At 43.0% G+C, this 18856-nt stretch overlaps 2 protein-coding genes across 4 annotated transcripts in view; one reads left to right on the forward strand and one right to left on the reverse strand.

Annotated features, from left to right (window-relative positions):
* LOC139296637 (TSC22 domain family protein 2-like) overlaps positions 1 to 8470 on the reverse strand; it is a 21233-nt gene extending 12763 nt beyond the window's left edge. For both annotated transcript variants that reach the window (XM_070919103.1, XM_070919102.1), the window contains exon 1: positions 6445 to 8470. In XM_070919103.1, coding sequence (XP_070775204.1) covers positions 6445 to 8321 — 1877 coding nt within the window. In that variant the 5' untranslated portion in view covers positions 8322 to 8470. The remainder of the gene's footprint in view (positions 1 to 6444) is intronic.
* A 3992-nt stretch (positions 8471 to 12462) lies between these two features.
* Positions 12463 to 17036, forward strand: LOC139296686 (profilin-2-like). 2 transcript variants are annotated; one of them, XM_070919159.1, is made up of 3 exons: positions 12463 to 12779; positions 13767 to 13959; positions 15246 to 17036. In XM_070919159.1, exons 1-3 carry the CDS (start codon positions 12651 to 12653, stop codon positions 15341 to 15343), a joined length of 420 nt encoding a protein of 139 aa, XP_070775260.1. In that variant the 5' UTR covers positions 12463 to 12650; the 3' UTR covers positions 15344 to 17036. The 2 variants fall into 2 exon arrangements, with proteins under 2 accessions (XP_070775260.1, XP_070775261.1); XM_070919160.1 differs by lacking the exon at positions 15246 to 17036 and adding an exon at positions 14932 to 15029.
* Positions 17037 to 18856: the final 1820 nt, after the last annotated feature.

An 18856-nucleotide genomic window follows, 5' to 3' on the forward strand; every position in this document is an offset into this window, starting at 1 on the left:
TTATGAAAGCCCTTCTTTGTAAACCAATCAGTCAATGTCTTCGGCAGTGGTAAAAGTGCCGTTTCCCCCAAAAAACCCATAATGTGGTGTGTGAGGACCACAGGACAGAAAGACATGGGAGTAACCTACCAAATATGTATGCACATGATCAGGCTTTGCCCCCCCCCCCAAAAGCAAACGACCTGGCAGCAGACAAAAATAACCTTTTGGTGCATTCTTGCTGGTTGATGTCACACACCTAGCCGGAGCATGACACATGGTTTTCCTTCAGTGTTTTCCTGCACTGCAAACCAGTGGCCATGTCAAAGGTTCACTTTCACGGTGTTGAAGCTCTCAGTAACGAAAACCCCCCCACAGTGACCTTTAAGTGATGCGGGGGGGGGGGGGGGGGGGGGGTTCTGTTGGAAGGAAGTGTAAGTGTAAGTAAAAGTGCAAGAACAGAAAATGGGAGAGCGTAAAGAGTGAGAGGAAAGTACACAGAAAACAAAAGTGCCAGTGGAGCAGTTGATAGAGAGCTAGCAAAGACAATTCAAGTGCAAACCCTCCCAACAAAGTGACTGCTTTAGTGTGGCTTTAGTGTGTTGGGGCACAGGAGAGAGGACTGAGAGAAAAGTCAGGGGGTGCAAAATGAGAGGTTAAAAGGGGGTGGTAAAAGCTCTCACTGTTGGTGCTCATGAGGCTTCAGGTTCCCTGCATCATCATCCATCCATCAGCCACTGAGCAGAAGTAGGTCAAAACTATTTAGATTTCAGCTGCCCTGTGGGAGTTCCTTTCAGCAGGTTTTTGGTTGTAGATGAGGGAGATGGAGTACAGGGAGGACCCAGAGCCACTGTACGATTACAGCATGGCCACCCGAGGAGACTGGGAGCTTGGATGCTAACATCCCACTAGCATAGGTTAGTGCCAAGAAACCCAGGAACTTTATCCCCGTGATGACCGTAGGAACCTAGTTCACCCATTTGATCCTGGGCCATAGCTCCTCAATAAGTCCCCTTTTCAAGGGACTATCGAGGTGGAAACTGGTCAAACACAAGCTGCTTTATTATGTACAGAATGCATTCAGGCAACAAGCAAGCTTTGTTTGTAGTATCAAAATATCAAGACCAAAGCAAACAACAGTTATGGAGTCAACTTCCCAAACTAAAAAAAAAAAAAATGAGATAATGAGAGAAACTGAGCAGGACAGCAAGTGAGAGAAACTAAACTAATCTTTCACTGTCATAATGTGTTAAAGGGGAACTCAACCAATTGTGTTTACAGGTGTTGGGGAGTACTACCGCATATGTGAAAAGTTGTGTAAAGCCTTTTGGCGCTCAAGAGGGAGCTGGGACAAGTCTGACAAATGTCCTCAAGTGATGTCACTTGAGTCAGCGTCGGTTGGCACTGAAGACTACAAGTTTGAAAATCTGGAGGTGCAGTGTTAGAAAGAAGTGAGCTTATCAGACCTCCTCATCTCTGTGTGAGGCTAGCGGCTCGATGCTACATTAGCCGCTACTAGCATAAAACACCCAAATCTCAGACCAAACAGTCGGCGGTCGAGTAGCATCGTGGGCGTCAGGTTTTGACAAGGAAGAAGAATGCATGGAATAAAAAAAAAACTGTCCACCATGACTCTGATAATGTTATAGGAATGCTATGGTAATTCAGTAGAGTACTCTTGTAAAAAACAGAAAGCGACATTGATTCGAACATTACAGTCGTACGGCAGCTACAAGTTATAAAGAAACCCCCTCCATGTTAATTGTGTGGCCTCGCCACATGGAAAACTTGTGAGCAAAGCAGTCGGTTGCATTTTAATCTGTTATCTTTGGGGCTCTTGATTTGTAAGGAAAGAGACAAATGTGCTAAATTAACGTTTGGTTCCTGAGATTCTATCTTCCAAAACCCTATTGGTCTCTACATGTAGATGATTACATGGAAATAAGCTGATGGAAGCAGTGACAGTACCAACCTCTAAGTGAATTCAGAAATAGTAGAAAAAACGTTATTTAATAAATAACTATAAATAAATAATTTTAAATAATATATCATAAAAATAATTATTAGATTCTGCCCAGCTGGCGAAAAGCCAGAAGTAAAAAGAACGCTGTAAAGTAAGTCTTGTGATCCTTCAAGTCACTTTCCAAATACAAGATAGCCAGCATATTCCCAGCTAAACTTATCTACAGCACAGTACAGCACATCCCCAGTTAAACAAGCCAGTAAAACCTTGGACTTAGTTGGTGACGTTCTTCTGCTTGTCAGAACAATGGAGGGCCTCCATACCTAGGGTGGGGGTGATGACTGAAGCAAAGCCTACAGACATACAGACTAGTAACGTAGGTCAACCCAGAACAATATATCTTTCTTTCAGAAAATAGCTCTAAGGCTGAGAGGAGGCAGGCGACACAGAAGATGAACAACTCGACTAGTGTACACAGAAACACATACCATACACAGTCAGTGGCTAAAGAGTCCATGGCAGGAGCAGAAGATTCATTGTACACTATTGCTAAGTACACTCAGTTGCCACATTATTAGGTACACCTAGCTAAAATGAATGCAGTCTAACACAGCAGCCCTACAATAAATCCTACAAAGATTATAATGTTCAGCTTTTGTTGAAACTGTTGGGGTTTACTCTACTTCATGGTCATTTTTTAGGCTGTAGTTTGTGGTGCTGCTGAATTATACTGCATTATACTAAGAGAAGTATTAGAAAGTTTCAGTATAGCGCAGTTTCAACAAAAAACAAACATTACATCCCTCATGAAGCTAGAATTTATGGCAGGGCTGTAGTCTTCGAGTAATACAGTTACAGTAATTACAGCATGAACGGTGGCAGCCAGGTTTAGAGCTACTTAATAAATGTGTGTGCTTCTACCGCTGGATAAAAATGTGCCCACTAAATGTCATATGATATGACCAGAGAGCCCCAGTGCGGAGGCGAGGAGAGAGCTAAGGAATATTAAATGAATAGAAGGTAGAGAGCAGTGGAGGGACTCTGACTGAAAACAGGATACAGCAGTAAAGCAGAGGTCACAGAGGGGAGGGAAAGACCCTGCAGTACATGTTGTCTCTGTGTCACTCTCTCACACATACACCCACACCTCCACCACAACGAAAACTGAACAAGCTGTTCATGTCTATGGTGAATTTGTCCGAAAGTAATGCCTCAATTCCTCAGCGAGTGCCCCCCCCCCCCCCCCCACCCCCAACATGGATACTTGTGGCCCACACTGAGCCAACCTGTCCCCTTTTAAAAGACACACCCCCCATCCACCCACACTGACACAGTCTGTCAATTCACAGTGGCAGTAACTGCTCTGCTACATCGCAGGCCAGGACTCCCCTCCCCTCTCCCACCTCCTAAGGAGTCCAATTTTACGTAAGCTCCCATTATGGGGGGTGGGGGGGCAATAAACCATGGCTCCACAGCATAAGTTCAACTGCACACAGACTACAGATGTAATACATTCATGCAAATGATCCCGCAGATTAGAAGCAACTCCTCTGTGAGTGCAACAAAGGCATTATGACAATCAACCAATGTTATTTTACGCCTTCAGTAGTTGAAGCCATCTGGGAAACATTAAGCTGAGCGAATCATATTCTAAGTATGAGAACAACATCTTCAATCTCTAGTCTATATCTCCACTGTTTCTGCTTGAATTACTTACTGGGGAAAATACAGGGTGGAGGAAGATAGGGACAAACATTACCACATGACCAAGAGAGGTTATCCAGGTTGTGCAAGCTGTGGAAAGTCTACAAGTTTAGTTACGTTTAGTTTACCTTCCGTACAATTCCGTCAAAGCTGTGTGCATGTCTGGGTGCATGTACATATAATATCTTTGTGTTGTACAGATTGTAGATATTAGCTACTGAAGTAGTCCATTTGAGGAAAGTGTTTTTGTTGTGTGGCGTAGTAAGAGACAAAATAAACAGTGCAGTGGAAATGTAGAAATTAAGCAAGAGACAAAATAAAAAAATAAAAAAAAGGCCGGGGGAGGGAGGGGCTAAAATGCCTGCTGAAGTGAGGCACAACAAGTTTCACTCTGCAGCTTCCTCCACCTCTTTTGAGCGTACCACAGTTGCTGCTGCAAAGGAATGTCATTCAGCACTTCATCTGTACATGAACAACTGTCACGCCTTGTCAGTCAGTCAGTCAGTGGGGTAGCAGGTACAAAGCACCGACCGCAGCGATGCTGCACCAGTGGTAAAAACTACGAAGCATTAGCGGCCAGTCAGCTAGGGCTCTGAGGGAGTTGTTCAACATGCCCACAGCTCTTACAGGGGGAGTGTGCATGCCTACGACACATTGGGGTGTGTTCAATTTAGCCCACGCTGGATTGCAAAAGAAAGGGGCCACGACGTGACAACAAGCACAGTTGGTTGACACACCCCACTGTCAGGTCTCTTATCAGCAGAATGGGGGCACAGTGGAAAGACTACTGCTCAATGTCTGATAGGGCTTGGCTGTCGTAAGAGACCCCTGCTCTTATCAGCCTGGGAGCTAGGTCCTCTCACAAGCAATACATAGGTACTCCAAAAGCACACTGCCTGAATGAAGCCAGTCGCATTGTCACAAACCTGAATATGTTGATAATGGCACAACTGGCAAAAAGTACATTTAAATGAGCCTGAGAGATCATGTACGGAGCATGTGAAAAAAATTAATTTAAATTGTTTAAATTGTTGTTTAAAAATGTTTATATTGTCTGAACCAGATGCCTGAGTGGTTCATGTGTGTTAATACTGCCTGAAGAACAACTTTGGAACTTTTTAAGGAATAAAATAACTCTTCCATAGTCTAAACCAGAGGTTTTCAAAAAAGGGAGTGACGTGAGGAAAGATACCGCGTGAGGTGAAAGGGACAGGTGTATGACAGTGTTATTATCATTAGTTATTGTATTTAGCCCGTTGATTTGACCCACTTATCAACACGATCAAGACAGGACCAAGGGGTGATGATGTGCTGTGGGCTACAAATTTTGGCAAATTTCCACCATTAAAAGTATGTTGAATTAGCTATTAGCAGCTCCTGTTTGCAATGTGTCCATGGATGTACAGTCAACTATCACTGGAATACTTTGACACTTTAGAAAACTTAAAACATGATGATTCTCAGACAAGTTCTGGAGTCATAAGGAGCTTCGTTTTTTACTCTGATGTCTAAGCAGATTTATGGACATTTATTTGCGATGGACATCGGACATAATGATATCCTCCAAAAGTGTATGTCACACTAGATCTAAAAATTCATGTTGATAAATTTAACCCAAACAGTAATTCTTTAAGAATAATTACGATAGTATGTCAGATTGTTGTTTCATTTTGTCTGTAAGCGACAAACTACATTTGCGCACATGTGGCTCATATAATCATTCTTTGTTATGGGTCATGGCATTTGCTTCCTTTCCAAAAGTAATCTCTCTCTCAACTCCTGAGTTTTAGCGCTGAGTTTCACTTGTAGTAGATAGTTCGGATGAGCAGAAATGATACAGTGCCTGAAATCTATCAGCAGTTTCCATTTACAGTCTTACAGATGCACCAGAATGTAGGCCAGACAGAGTGTGCAGACTGCAGAACACTGCACTGGCACAACCTCTGTGTCTGAGGATGTTTTATCAGTCCCTGGTCACAATGTTTTATTTTATTTTCTGTGCCATCGACCAACCAAACCTAAGTTGTTAAGTGGCTTTACACACCGAGTCTGTGCAACCTATAAGGACCATTCAGCAACATAATATCTACAGTACAAAGCTAATACAGTTAATTCACTACGGTAAATTCCTCTGTAAACACATTCCTGAGGGGAACCTGATGGGGCTGTGAGTGGAAAGCATGATATCATAAATGTGGCAACACAAAATCAAATACTCTTCACAGTGTTAGTATTACAAAGTCTTTCCGGAACAGGAACTAACTTATTAAAAGGTCAGAATAGCAGCACATTCAGCCAGGAGTAGCCTGAGGCTAATAGAAACATGAGCTAACTCTATGCACAGTAGCAATTAGCAACACATCTTTGATGTTTGCAGCCAAGGCCATCACCTCAGACACTGTCCTGAAGGGTGATAGCTAATGTGGGAGGAAGAGGAGGTTGGAGACATACATACACATGACGTTAAACAAGTTGTTGCCTGTGCAGTGGAAGCCATGGCTGTTCTCAAGTGTGCTATACTCCACTTACTTCTTTAGGCCCTCATGAGAGACAACAAACATTAAATTGCCTTCCTGTGTGCCACTTCGCTCTTCCTTCGACACACTCTCCTCCCTCCAAACCTCCTCCCCTAAGGGGAAAAGCCTGCTTGTTCATCTGGCAAACTAAATGACCAACACTAAAACACTCATTGCCTTTGCCATGGCCTCTTGTGATTACAGCAACTTTCTTGTGATTGCAGGAAATGGCCAAACATGTCAGTACACTGAAACGTAACATTAAGATCTAGAAAGTGTTACCTGTCCACATCCCCGTCGACAGGTATGTGGATTGCAAACAGGCTGTTGACAGTCGGGGTGACGAGCTGCAGGCTCTCAGGCATGAGGGGCTTCACCGGTTCCTTTCCAGCGACAACAGGAGACTGTGCGTTGACGAGACCCTCTGACTTCCCTCCACCACCACCACCCTCCACATGTCCATATCCAGCTGCTGGGAGGCCCTGCACCCCCAAAGCCACTGGAGTCTTGCTGTGGGGTATCTGACCTGGAGGCAAACTGGAGGCTGTCACATTTGGCATGGCTGCACTGGAGGCACTGGGCACGGCTGTGGGCACAGTGGTGGTCACACTGGAGCTCACTGTGATGGCAGGCACATTTTGTACACCGGAGGATATGGGGTGGAGGCCGTGGGGTTGAGGCTGTCCAGCGGCTGCATACTGACTCACAGATTGCTGCTGCAAAGTAGATCCACCAACCAGTATGGAGCCTCCGACGCCTCCCATTCCTCCAGTGTGCTGCTGCAAGGGGCCCGGAGCTGGCTGTCCGGTAGGTACAGATCCCCCTCCTGCTCCTACAACATCTCCAACCTGACTCGGCAAAGAGGCCCCTCCAGAGGCTGGAGGCAAGGCTGAAGCGTGTCCTTGTCCCACAGGCTGTGGCCCTGCAGTGAGGCTGGACACTAGGAGGGACTGGCCAGTGGAAAGCCCTGGCTGCATGGAAGTGGGCTGTTGCTGCTGATAGTACTCCATCTGGTTCTGTAGCAGTCCAGGAGACTGGCTGGTCAGGTGGTGGCTCACAGGAAGCTGCTGTTGCTGATGCTGATGCTGGGGAGGGTAAGCGATGGGCTGGGCTGAAGGAGGCATCATGGGGGACTTCTGTATGTGGACACCAGATTGAGGCAGGCCGTTTTGCCCGACAGGCAGCGCACTCTGGGGAGCAGAGGGCTGGAGACCTCCCACTGATGGCTGAGCTGGGACAACTGTAGGCTTGCTGCTGGAGAACGCACTCTGCGTGGTCGACCCACTAACACCCTGTTGCCGGGCGCTGTAGTTTTGATGGTGGATTTGTTGCTGCGGTAGTGTCTCCACTGAATGCATGCGGGATGAAGAGAGAGAAGCATCCGCCATGGAGCCCAAGCCCTGACCTGAATGTGTTGCCGGGGCAACCACAGATCCTCCTGTATGCCCGAGCCCACTGTCTCTGTCTGCAGCAGGGTCCAGTGTTGCACTGGCATGCCTAATGCTATCTACAGTCCTACTAACAGCAGAGCCCTCAGAGTCTTTCTCATAAAACTCTGTACATGTCCACCTGCCTCTTCGAAAGGGTTCTCCAGTACCATGATCGAGTTTAATGACCCTGAAGCGTGAAGTGCAACTCACCGTGGAGGTGGCAGGAGGAGGAGCGGAACTGGTCACTGCAGCAGGTTGGGATGTGTTTCCTAACACATTGGCAGGCCCAGTGCTGGCTGCTGGAGCAGGCTGTTGCTGCATTGCCCCAGGCTGAGTGATCAGGGGTAAACCAGGTGTAACGCCAATCCCCGGCTGCTGCTGACCACCTTGAGTTGAGCCCGACGCTCCAACTTTTCGAAACTCCCCGATGGGATTGCTTGACAGCGCAGACAACTGACCGGGTTGAGGTATGTGCGGTGGTGCCATAACACTGATTGCCTCTGGCTCCCCAACATTATTCAGGGCTTCTTCGGATGAACTTCTGTCACACGCAGGCTCGTACTCAGGCCGTGACATGTCGTATATTTCCGACGACACATCTTCAGTCCGTGACTCATCTGGGTCGTCCAGACTCTCCGTGTCGTCGGTGGCACCTATAGCCGCCACCTGGGCCTGAGTCACACTTGTGATCTGAAAACAGCTCTTTTTCTTGGCCGGCATTTTCGACATATTGACAGCCTGATTCCGAGTCCCGTATGGCTATGTTTATCTTCCGTCAGAAAGGGACGAGCTGGTTGCCGCTTCTACAAGCTCAGATCATATTAAACAGCACACTTGCATCTATTTTACTTAGCCTAGCTAAATGTAATCGAGATGAATCTACGCCATCCCTCTTCCTCTCTCGGTCTCCTGTTGCGTTTCATGAGCTCATAACGCAACGCCACACTTCGTCTCGTCTTGTCCAGCAATGCGGCTTTCAGCCTCTATATGATGATTGATCCAGAGCTTTCGGTCAGTCTGGACCGGCCTGCTAATGTCCCGGTTCTGCAGTTGTCAAACGGCCGTTGTCGCAGAGTGTGTTGCCCAGCTGCAGGAGCTACTTTAGGCTGAGGAGGGCCCGCAGCCCTCCACTCACTGAGCTAGCTAGCAAGTCAAGCCAACTGGCTGCTGCACACTCCCCCTACGTCGGAACAAGTATGTGAGACATCTTCCCGAAAGCAGTCCTTTGTACCCACTCACTTCACCAGCTTAAAGTCATTCGGTGGCGACACTTACTTCTGCGGTCGAGGGGGGGAAACGCTCTTGAATTTCACGCTTTAAAACAAATAGAATCTGAACAGCTCCTACAGTTACCTCCCTCACTCAGTCACTCTTGACAAGATGGCTATGTTGTGTGCAACCGCGCTGCATCGTGGGTAGGTAGTATGCGCAAGGATGTTTACGTACGAGGCGTTTGAGAATCCCCCCCCTCATGCTGCCTTCAAGACACCGTCGGAAAAATTACAATTACGATGCGCACACAGGCAATAAAAACAAAATTGAGCACTTGAACACTTTCCGAGACAGTGGTCGTCAGTCTTTTGACACCACCACCTCTAGTATACACGTTTTCATCCCAATCTCTATATAGTCTTCATACTGATGATTGAGTCTCTCTCTAGCTGAAAGTGCATGGCCTGTTGTGGGGCCCCAGGTCATCTTTCATGAATAAAAATACCAAATATTCTCTGGTCCCAGCTTCTCCAATATGAGTATTTGCCCTTTTACTCCGTTCTACTTTTGGTTTTGTTCTATAGGTCGGACAAAATAAGAAAACTGAAGGCATCACTTTGGGCTCTGGGAAATTGTGATGGGCATTAAATGACAATAATCTCACTATTATCGGACACCTTATAGACTAAACGATAAATCGATGAATTAAAACATAATCAACGGATGTGCTGATGATGGAAATAATTGCTTGCTGCAGCCCTAACTGCTGGGCCCTCTTCAAGACAGGGCCCTTTTCAAGTCCATTCCTTTTATCCTTAGATGTTCATATTCCAGGACAAATGTTCAATTAAATAGCACAAACCAGATGCTAGTCATGGCAACTAGTGGTGGAAATAGAAATGAAATAAATTATTATCAATTATGTGCAGCCTGTGTGAATAACTGATGTCATTGAGATTGGCAGCAGCTGCCAGAATACTACTGTATAGCATGCATTTTTTTTTTTTACGCTATTATCTTGTTTCTCTGACCAATTTATTACCAGGTTACTGCTTTCAACCATAAAGGTCAGACTTTATTGGAGGGCCCTTTAGGGCATCAACTCTCTCTCTCTCACTCCCCTTCTCTCTCTAGGTATTTGTGTATGCTGAAGTGTTTCTGTATGTCAGCCGATCCTATCAGAGTACTCCTACAGGAGCTTTTCACAGAGTGGTTGTAGAATAGGCTTATAAAAAAATATTGCAGGATCCTGTAGTTCCTGTTTTGTGAGAGTGCTTTGTTAAAAACTTCCTTGTGTGCACTGTACCCCTGCACTTTTTTGAGTCATGGAGCGGATCATAACAATACCACTACTGATGGGGTATACTACAACTCAGCAACAATCCCACAGCCTGTCTTACATGGCGGTCTTTGAGCCTCCATTTCATATTCTATATTCTGATATGCACATTTTAAGCCATGAACATTGTTCAACATGCCTACAACTTGTCTGTAAAAGAGGGTCGGTTATAAGATACACCCACCAAATTAAACTAGTTACTTTAGAAACACGTATAGCAGTGGTGTGTAAAAACGATGTATTGTACAAGGACGGTTGGTTTATACTTCTCTGTTATTTTAGAGCTATTATTCACACTAAAGCACAGGTCAATTTATGCACATGACCTTCAACACAAGTTACCATAACCTTTTCTTCCCCCTAAAATTGCACCGTTGCTGGGCCTTAGTTTGTTGGTTCTGGGATATTCACCACACTGCTTTGTATTCTTTTTGGTAAAACTGAATAAAAACATTTTAATTGTCATAGCAAGCAGCATGTTCTGAGGGAATTGACTAGAGGTTGGTTGACCAAGCTGTGGTTGAAGGTATAATATGCATCATACATGAGTAAGCCGTAGCACTGCATTTAGCAGCATCTGGTGAGGTGAAAAAGTGAACTTTTGGACTTTTCGTTATCAAACAAAGTCAAAAGAAGTAAAGAAAAAACATACTCAGGCCTACTTACAATGTGACAAGCTTTAGTAGGTACATGAGTAGGTGTGCATAAAATTCTAAATGTTGCATCAATCCATCAACCAGAATGTCAGTTTCAGTTTTGTGCTTTTATTTTAATTTCCATTTACAAAATATCTCTGAAAATCACCAAAGGATTAAGTACATGTTTTTAAGACTAGCTCTGCACCTGAGAAATACACTGTGGGCCAATCATGAGTATTGACAAACCATGGAGAACACTGCCCCTGGTGGCCGAGAAGTGAAACTTTCACTTTGAAAGGGTATCGCGCTTCGATTTCCTTTTTTTAGTTATTTTGGATGAACGCTGAACTCTACGCCATCTAAGCTGGTTCATGTCCCTTAATGTTACTGTTTTATGCCAATAATTTGCCAGCATATTAATAGCAAATACAAATTCAAACAGTGTACCAGTGTGTCGTTGATGATCATTGTTTCTTAGACAGCCACAAATGTTATTGACGGTCAAAACGCACCATACTGCATGCGTATTAGAAATAACACCATGCATGTTACATATGGATACATCAACTCATGTCACATAATTTCATCACGTTACAGGCTGAGTGTGACCACACCTGAATGTCACTAATCTAATTCTGCAAATGATATTTCTTACAGCCTTGTGTAACATGAAACTTTACATGTTTATACTGCAGTTATTTGCATTGAGTTTTTATTAAAATTGTAGAAGCGTTACACGCTGGGAAAGCTTGAACACTTAAACAATGTACCAGATATCAAAATAACTGTTTTTTTCAAGTGACAGGTCCTTAATTTGTTCATTAAAGAATTATTTGTGTCTCAATTTAATTATTCCAACATACCTAGCTGCACAAACCCAGCTGGTAGGCCTGCTTCTGGTATAATTGAGCCATTTCACACAAAGAAATAGTATCGGTTCAAATTAATTTAAACTTTGAGTTGGTGTGGGAAGCAAATTATGTGGTAAAAGGTAGAGCGACTCTACAATCTTAATCACTCATCAGCTCTACCAAAATATTTTTTTGTTTTCACTCTAAGCACAATGACAGATCTGCACTAATAGCAGAATCTTTTTGGTCAGGGATTGCAGTAAATATATTCAAATATTATTTTTCTTTTCTTCAGGTCTTATTAAAGCCCAATATCTTACCCAATAACCTTCGTGCACTGAGGTTTGCACACTTGATAAAGATGAATGAGGACAAATGAGCATAAAGCATTATTACACCAAATAAGACCGTTTTCATGTTTTGTATGTTATATGGCTGTGCACGAACAAACAGAACACTAGGGTTAGTGCAGATACATTTAGTGTATCTTAGAAGAGAAAGAAAGAAAGAGGAGATTGGGTTAGAAAGTGAGACGAGCCACATGTATGTTTCCTGTATGCACTGACGGTAATTGCTGTCCTTGGCTACACAAACTGAACTGCCTGATATGGCAGTATTATTCCTACAACACAAAAACACGTCCAATGAATGAAAGAATGAATGACTAAAAGATTCAATTAATAAATCCCCACCCGCCGTTATGTGTACCCCGGCATTCCCTCAGACAGTTGACTCTTGGCTGAGCTGATAAGTCCCTCTTTATTCCGCCGCCTGCTGCCATAAAAGCACCGGGGAGCTCATTGTGCGGAGTGATCTGATACGGACTACACCCAGCCGCTGCCTCACTGCCCTGGCTTTCTTTGCTGCCCTAGCCTTGACGTTGGTTAACGTCGAAGTGCGGGTTAGATTGGTGTCTCTAAATTCGCCTGTAGGTTTTCTTCCGATTTGGCCGTCTCTTGTTTGGCAACCTCACTTCCAAAGCCTGTAGGAGTTTTTATATAGCATCAATTTCTTGAATATGTCTTGGCAAAGCTACGTGGAAAACCTGATGGCCGATGGCAGCTGTCAGGATAGCGCCATTGTTGGGTATACGGACGCCAAATATGTTTGGGCAGCACATACCGGTGGTACTTTCAACAATATCACGGTAAGAAGTCTAAATTAGGTGATTAGAGCGGAAGTGTGGTTCAGTTTGACAGTGTTGTTGTGTATCGCTCACGCAGACGCTCACCAGACTGAATAGCGCTAAAACCGTAACCTAGCTGAGTCTAAATGACTAGCAAGCTAACCGTACAGTGCTAGCTTAGTCGGCTAGCTAGCTAGTACATTGGTGGCCTGTCTCGGCTGTTTCCTGCTAAGGAAACGTTGTGGGGATTAGACCTCGTGTGGATCTGATAAGACTTCACTCGTTGTGGCTTGCACGTACCACTAAGACATGAGGCAATAAATTGCTGTGGATACGCACTAATCATAATTTCAAGACGCCGCTAAAGTAACATAACGCCAATTTAAAACCAGCGACAAGACGGTGTCTGACTTGGAGAAAACGTGCATGCTTTTGTGTGCACGGCCGCTTTGATTAGCTAACGTTAAGCTGCTGCTTTACTGGCTCCCTGTGGTTAAAAAGGCTAAAAGGACGCTTGGTCAGCCTACGATGAAACGTCCTTACTACCAACGCGAGCAATCTACCTGCACATTTATACATGTGTAATTTTTGATGGGAATTACATTTTTTTTAATTCACTGAGAGGGACGGCATGAGAGCTAGTCCGGTGCATAGACGTCACTTTACTTCCGCTAACGTTATTCACTGCAGCCAAGGCAAAGAAAAGCTGGGACCAGGAAATGGTTTGAATTATTGCTTGATGGAGCACTGAAATTATTACTTGATTAACGAAATTGTTGTTGGTAAATTTTCTGTCAATTGATTAATTGACTTATCTCTTCAAGACTGTAGTTGAAAAATTTACACCCCTTAGATTTGAGAGCAATGCAACACAAAACAGGTGCTCCTGATGCATGGGTAGGCAATGTCCACAAGACAATGTCCTTTGACTTTTGACACGTAAATGGAAGCATATTGGTCCCATCTGACTGACTTTGTACCAATCCCGTGATTTTGTGTGTTTTGCAGTCTCAAGAAATTGATGTCCTTGTTGGTAAGGACAGGGAGACCTTTTACACCAGCGGTCTCACTCTGGGCTCAAAGAAGTGTTCGGTCCTCAGAGACAGCCTCCACGATGATGGAGACTGGACAATGGACATCAGGACAAAGAGCCAAGGAGGAGAACCTACATACAATGTTGCCGTGGGAAAAGCTGGAAAAGGTAAAAGTGTCAAAACAATTCACTTCATCGCAACTATTACAATATTGTCTTCATGGGTTAACACACCATATTGTTTTCTGTTGTGAAAACATCACATGGGTATGAGAGCTATCTCACATGAGTTTTGTGACTTGAGGAAGTGCAGACTGAAAATCAGGGGCCCATTTTATTTAATTTGCAACATAAGATTGAAGAAAGAATTTGGTAAATTAATTGACAATGATAATTGTTAGTTGCAGCCTCGTTGCTGATTTTAGAGTCACAGCATGTATGATGCTCTCAGGCAAAGCCTATAATGCAGACTCTTGAAGTATTGCATACATATTTACTTAATTGTCTGATTTTCATAGTAAACCTCATGTAAACCAGAGTTTGCCTACTCCAGTCTGTTTGCCTTTGTGGTCCTCATTGTATGATACTGCTCCAGTGTTTCTCACAGGTTGACAGCAGTCTGACAAGTCTAAGACTTAAGAAGATAATTGGATACAAAATAGCATTGTATTCACAAGCCATTTTAGTCTATGCAGTTGTTCGTAGCTAACAAAGCTTTGGCAGACTTTTTAATCACTTCTCACTCCAGAGTGTATTAGGGAATTTACTTGAGTATGCTGCCAATTTTTTATGTGGGGAAACACTGATTGCAATCAAAATTAAACTGTTTCCCTTTCATTTTCCCAGCACTGCTCCCTTTCTGTTGAGAGATTTCCACCTGTCATCTTCCTGCTTTGCATGTTGTACTTAACTAAGGGTAGACAAAAGAGCCCAAATGAAGTGCTGCATATATTTGATCTGCACCAACAGGTGGCAGTGACCTACCTATTGTAGCCAAGAAAACCTGCAGGCAGTTAGCCCTGTATGACACACCGTTGAATATCCCTGGAATACATACTTCTAGTGACAATACTTCTTACTTGGAATGCCTTTCCTTCTTTTTTTTTCTTAACTGTCCCTTTTCTATCTCTTCTCTTTCAGTTTTGGTTCTTGTAATGGGCAAAGAAGGGGTCCATGGAGGCGGATTGAATAAGAAGGCTTACTCAATGGCAAAATACTTGAGGGATTCAGGGTTTTAATGTTTTCAAGCTCACTTAGATAACATTGAGGGACAAAAAGAAGAGAAAAGAAATATTGCTGTTAAGATTTCTCCTGCAAGCAGTCAAATGTCTTGGAAACTGTTAATAGCAATGAAGAGTGGTAAGATACTGTGTCACCTTTGTTCCCCCCTTCATCCTGTAGGGGGGAGACTCTTCAATTTTGTTCATTTCTCTTTTTTTCCTTGTGTGCTCCAGCATTGGTTTTTGTCATGGGAAAGGAGGCGATCCATGGTGGAAATCTTAACCAGAAAGTACATGTAATGGCTGAGTACCTGAGGAAGTCTGGATATTAAGCAAGCTCTCCACCCATCCATCAACTTAGCAGTTCACTCCCCGTCACTGCATTGTGTTGACACTACTTCCAGGATTAGATGGCATACAACGTTACTTCCTCCCCAGTCTACTTTTATACACAGCCTTTTGTTTGCTTAACTCACCCTACACTTTTCTTTTTCATCCTTCCCCACTTTAACATTGTACTTCTCATGTTTTTGGCACTACAGTAATGGCATGTTCATTGAAATGTTTAGTAACCAAAAGAGAGCAGAAAATGATCGTAAGGTGTAATAAAAGTGTATCACAAATTTGGACTTGCCTTGTATAACATTCAGTTAGCAACTGGCTAATATTACAAGGGGAAGTACACATGTAATGGTGGTGACAGTATGCATAGTTATGCTTTGTGAGCATTATTAAAAGATGCCAGTTTTGTTTTCATCAGCATGTGGGCATTTAAAAGTTGCATGGATACCCTCTTTAGCATCCAGATCCTAGCCCTATCCCCTCTCTGTCCCAGCGTAATATTCCAGCCAAAACCATCTTCTCATCTGCCTCCATCTTCATGTCTTCAAGCCTCCATTAAAGAAATGACAAATGTCCTCTGACAAAATCTTGTTATGTGTTTACCAATTCGCCACTCTCAAGCACAACTTCTTTTACCCTCCATCACATGCTTTTGCTGTTGTACCTGAATGTGGTCTTAAAAGTTAATGATGTGGTGTTGGGCTGTTGTTTGAGTGTAGTGTAAGGTCAGTATTGCTGAGGTCTCAAGATATTAGTCATGAAGTATCACATTGTATCATATTGTCATGATACTTCCACCACATCCTGGAGTCTCAGTGGACATTCCACCTCTGTGACAGCTCAGTCATTTGTCAATCAGCTTCTGCTATTTGTAAATCTTTAAATCACTACACACACATTATATGAAGTAACCCCCCCCCCCCTTTTTTGGAACAATTGTCAATATAAGAGGATTATTAGAATTCAGTTTATTCTGATGGATGACTGTTGCCATCACCTGTTGACTGTAAATCATTAAGACAACTTCAGATGTCTGTAAAACATTGAACTGCTTCCTTAGACTTCAACCCTACTTAAACTTTTCATCACTAATTGATTTGTTGCTAACTTCATGTCCATTAACCAATGAAACGGCAATGTCATTTTATTACAGTATGAATGCATTTTGACTGTAAACCCAGGCTGTTGGGCTCCAACACCTTGGAATTATTTGCCTTGTGCTTTAGTCATCAAAGGTGTATTCACAAATTGTCATAGTACGGTACTTTAGAAGTATATTTAAAAGGAAAAAAAATGATGTGTACACTAAACATATTGAAAATGGTGTTGGTTGGAATAAGACCATTTGTAAGTTGTCTTGTGAAAATTTTCTGAGAATAACTGTGTATTCTGTGCCATAAAATCGATCTGATCTGTTGCTACTACGAGTTGGATTTTTAACTGCTGCCCCAGCAAGAAGTAACTTTTAATGGCACTTTCCTAAGGGATATTTTGGCATCAGTAATATCCAGACTTTGTGGAATATGTACAGAATTAAATGACAGAAAAATATGTTTGCAATATTTTGTCTTTTTTTTTTGGAGTTGGAAATTCCTCCTGCCACAAAATCTGCTATTTCAAATGCCATGAATTGATGAGACATCTTGTTTACAGACAGATCAAATAAAAGTTATTCCAACCAGAGGGAGAGGCGATATGTCTCGTCTGTTACTTTGTGAGTACAAAATTGTATGTTTAAAAATTCAAGAGTTTCAAAGTATAGATTTAATTCAGGCATTCAGTTCACATTGTACTAATGACATACTATATTAGCAAGAAAGCATATTTGTTTTGGGAAAACATAACTGTGTTGATGTAATGTACACATGAACAGAAAAGCACTACTCAGACTATTAATTCTTGAACTAATAGATTCCACTCTTCTCTTATGGGATAATCTAAGTGTCAGGGGATGTAGTCAAGTTTTCTCCCTGTGGTCCTTTTACTCAATTCCACAAATAACTAGCCTACCAAAGTGTTTCTTTCCAGAAAGCTGGAGAAAAGTCAAGCACATATTCAATGGACTGCAGGCTGTTACTGATGGGAAAATGTATTACTTTGAAGGGACTCAAAGGGACTTACTCCACTACTGTCAGACAATTCAGTCAATAATTTGTCATGAACATGAGCACTTTTCCAAAGTTATAAAGCACAATAAGGTGAAAGTTCTTTCACTCTTGGGTTCAGTATGAATGAGAAGAAACAAACTTCTACTATCTAATATCAAAATTTAGACACTAACCTTGATCAGACCAAAGGAATAAACTAGTGGATGTCATTAATGGTTTTTACAATAGAGTAAGTCCCATACAGGTTTTCCCAGATTATCACTTTTATTTCCCCTATGAAGCTGTAAGGTTGTTCTAATGTCTCACATCCTGTATCTGCTTGCTCCAACTCTTTGAAGCTACATAATATTTACAGTGAGTAAAACATTCAAACCCAAAGAATTCATGTTTCTTGTGGTTGCACAATGGGGAAAATGTGTCTAAAATGATGCTTGTAACATATTTGGCATTTTAGAATTTAAAATAAAGTTATGCAGGTCTGAACAATATTTGGAAACAAATGGCCAAAGGAACTTGGCAAGACTGTCAAATAGGCCTTACAAGAAGAACCTTACCATAAATTGTTTGTCTTTACCACATTTTTCCAACACAATCAGAGTGCCACTGCTGCAGGCTACATTCCAGCCTCTTTGTATGCTAGTTTTCAGGGCCACAAATCAACGCCCCACCCTTAATTGAAGGATTGGCAACACCTGCTGTGGTCAGGGGTTTTGATCAGTCATAGTTAGGACCAGACTGCACTGCTCAGTCTTTGAATCTGCCTGCAGTAGAGCAGGGTTCAGCGTTTGCACCACACTGCTGAGGCAATTTGCCTGTGTGCGGTGCTTTTTCTTTGTTCCAATGGCGTGTAGGGAGAGCGGTGGTAGTAAGATTTTATTGTGTTTTGGGCTTATTTTGGTTGCTAGTTTCTTTTGCCATAGCACAAGACTGACAAAGCTTAAGGCATTGGATAAATTAAGAGGAAACTCGAGTGATCTGCACCATGGAAGACTCTTAATTGGGCAACATTCTCTGCGAGGTGCTAAACTCAAAACACCCAAGGCCACAAAGAACTTACTGGATGTTGATACTGATTACCAAGCAGACATGGGTATGTAAAGTTGAAACCTTTTAGGCTTGTAATTTAATCTTTGTGCACCATTGTTAGAACTTAAATAACAGCAGTTTACCTACTTTAACTTAAAGCCTTATTTTTAGAAGGTTGGGGGGAGTCCAAGAAACCTAAAGGACAGGGTGATGGTGTTGCAACGCTGAAGCCAGACAATGCTGCAGTGGACCGACTCCTTAAAATGGAACCAAAGGTTGAATGTACAGGGGACTCCATGAAGCTTCAAGTCCAAGATGCTGCCTCTACCCCTGGATCTTTGTTCTTTGTGGACAGGGGTATGTTTTCAG

Source organism: Enoplosus armatus, chromosome 14 (assembly GCF_043641665.1).
Source record: "Enoplosus armatus isolate fEnoArm2 chromosome 14, fEnoArm2.hap1, whole genome shotgun sequence".
Lineage (NCBI taxonomy): Eukaryota > Metazoa > Chordata > Actinopteri > Centrarchiformes > Enoplosidae > Enoplosus > Enoplosus armatus.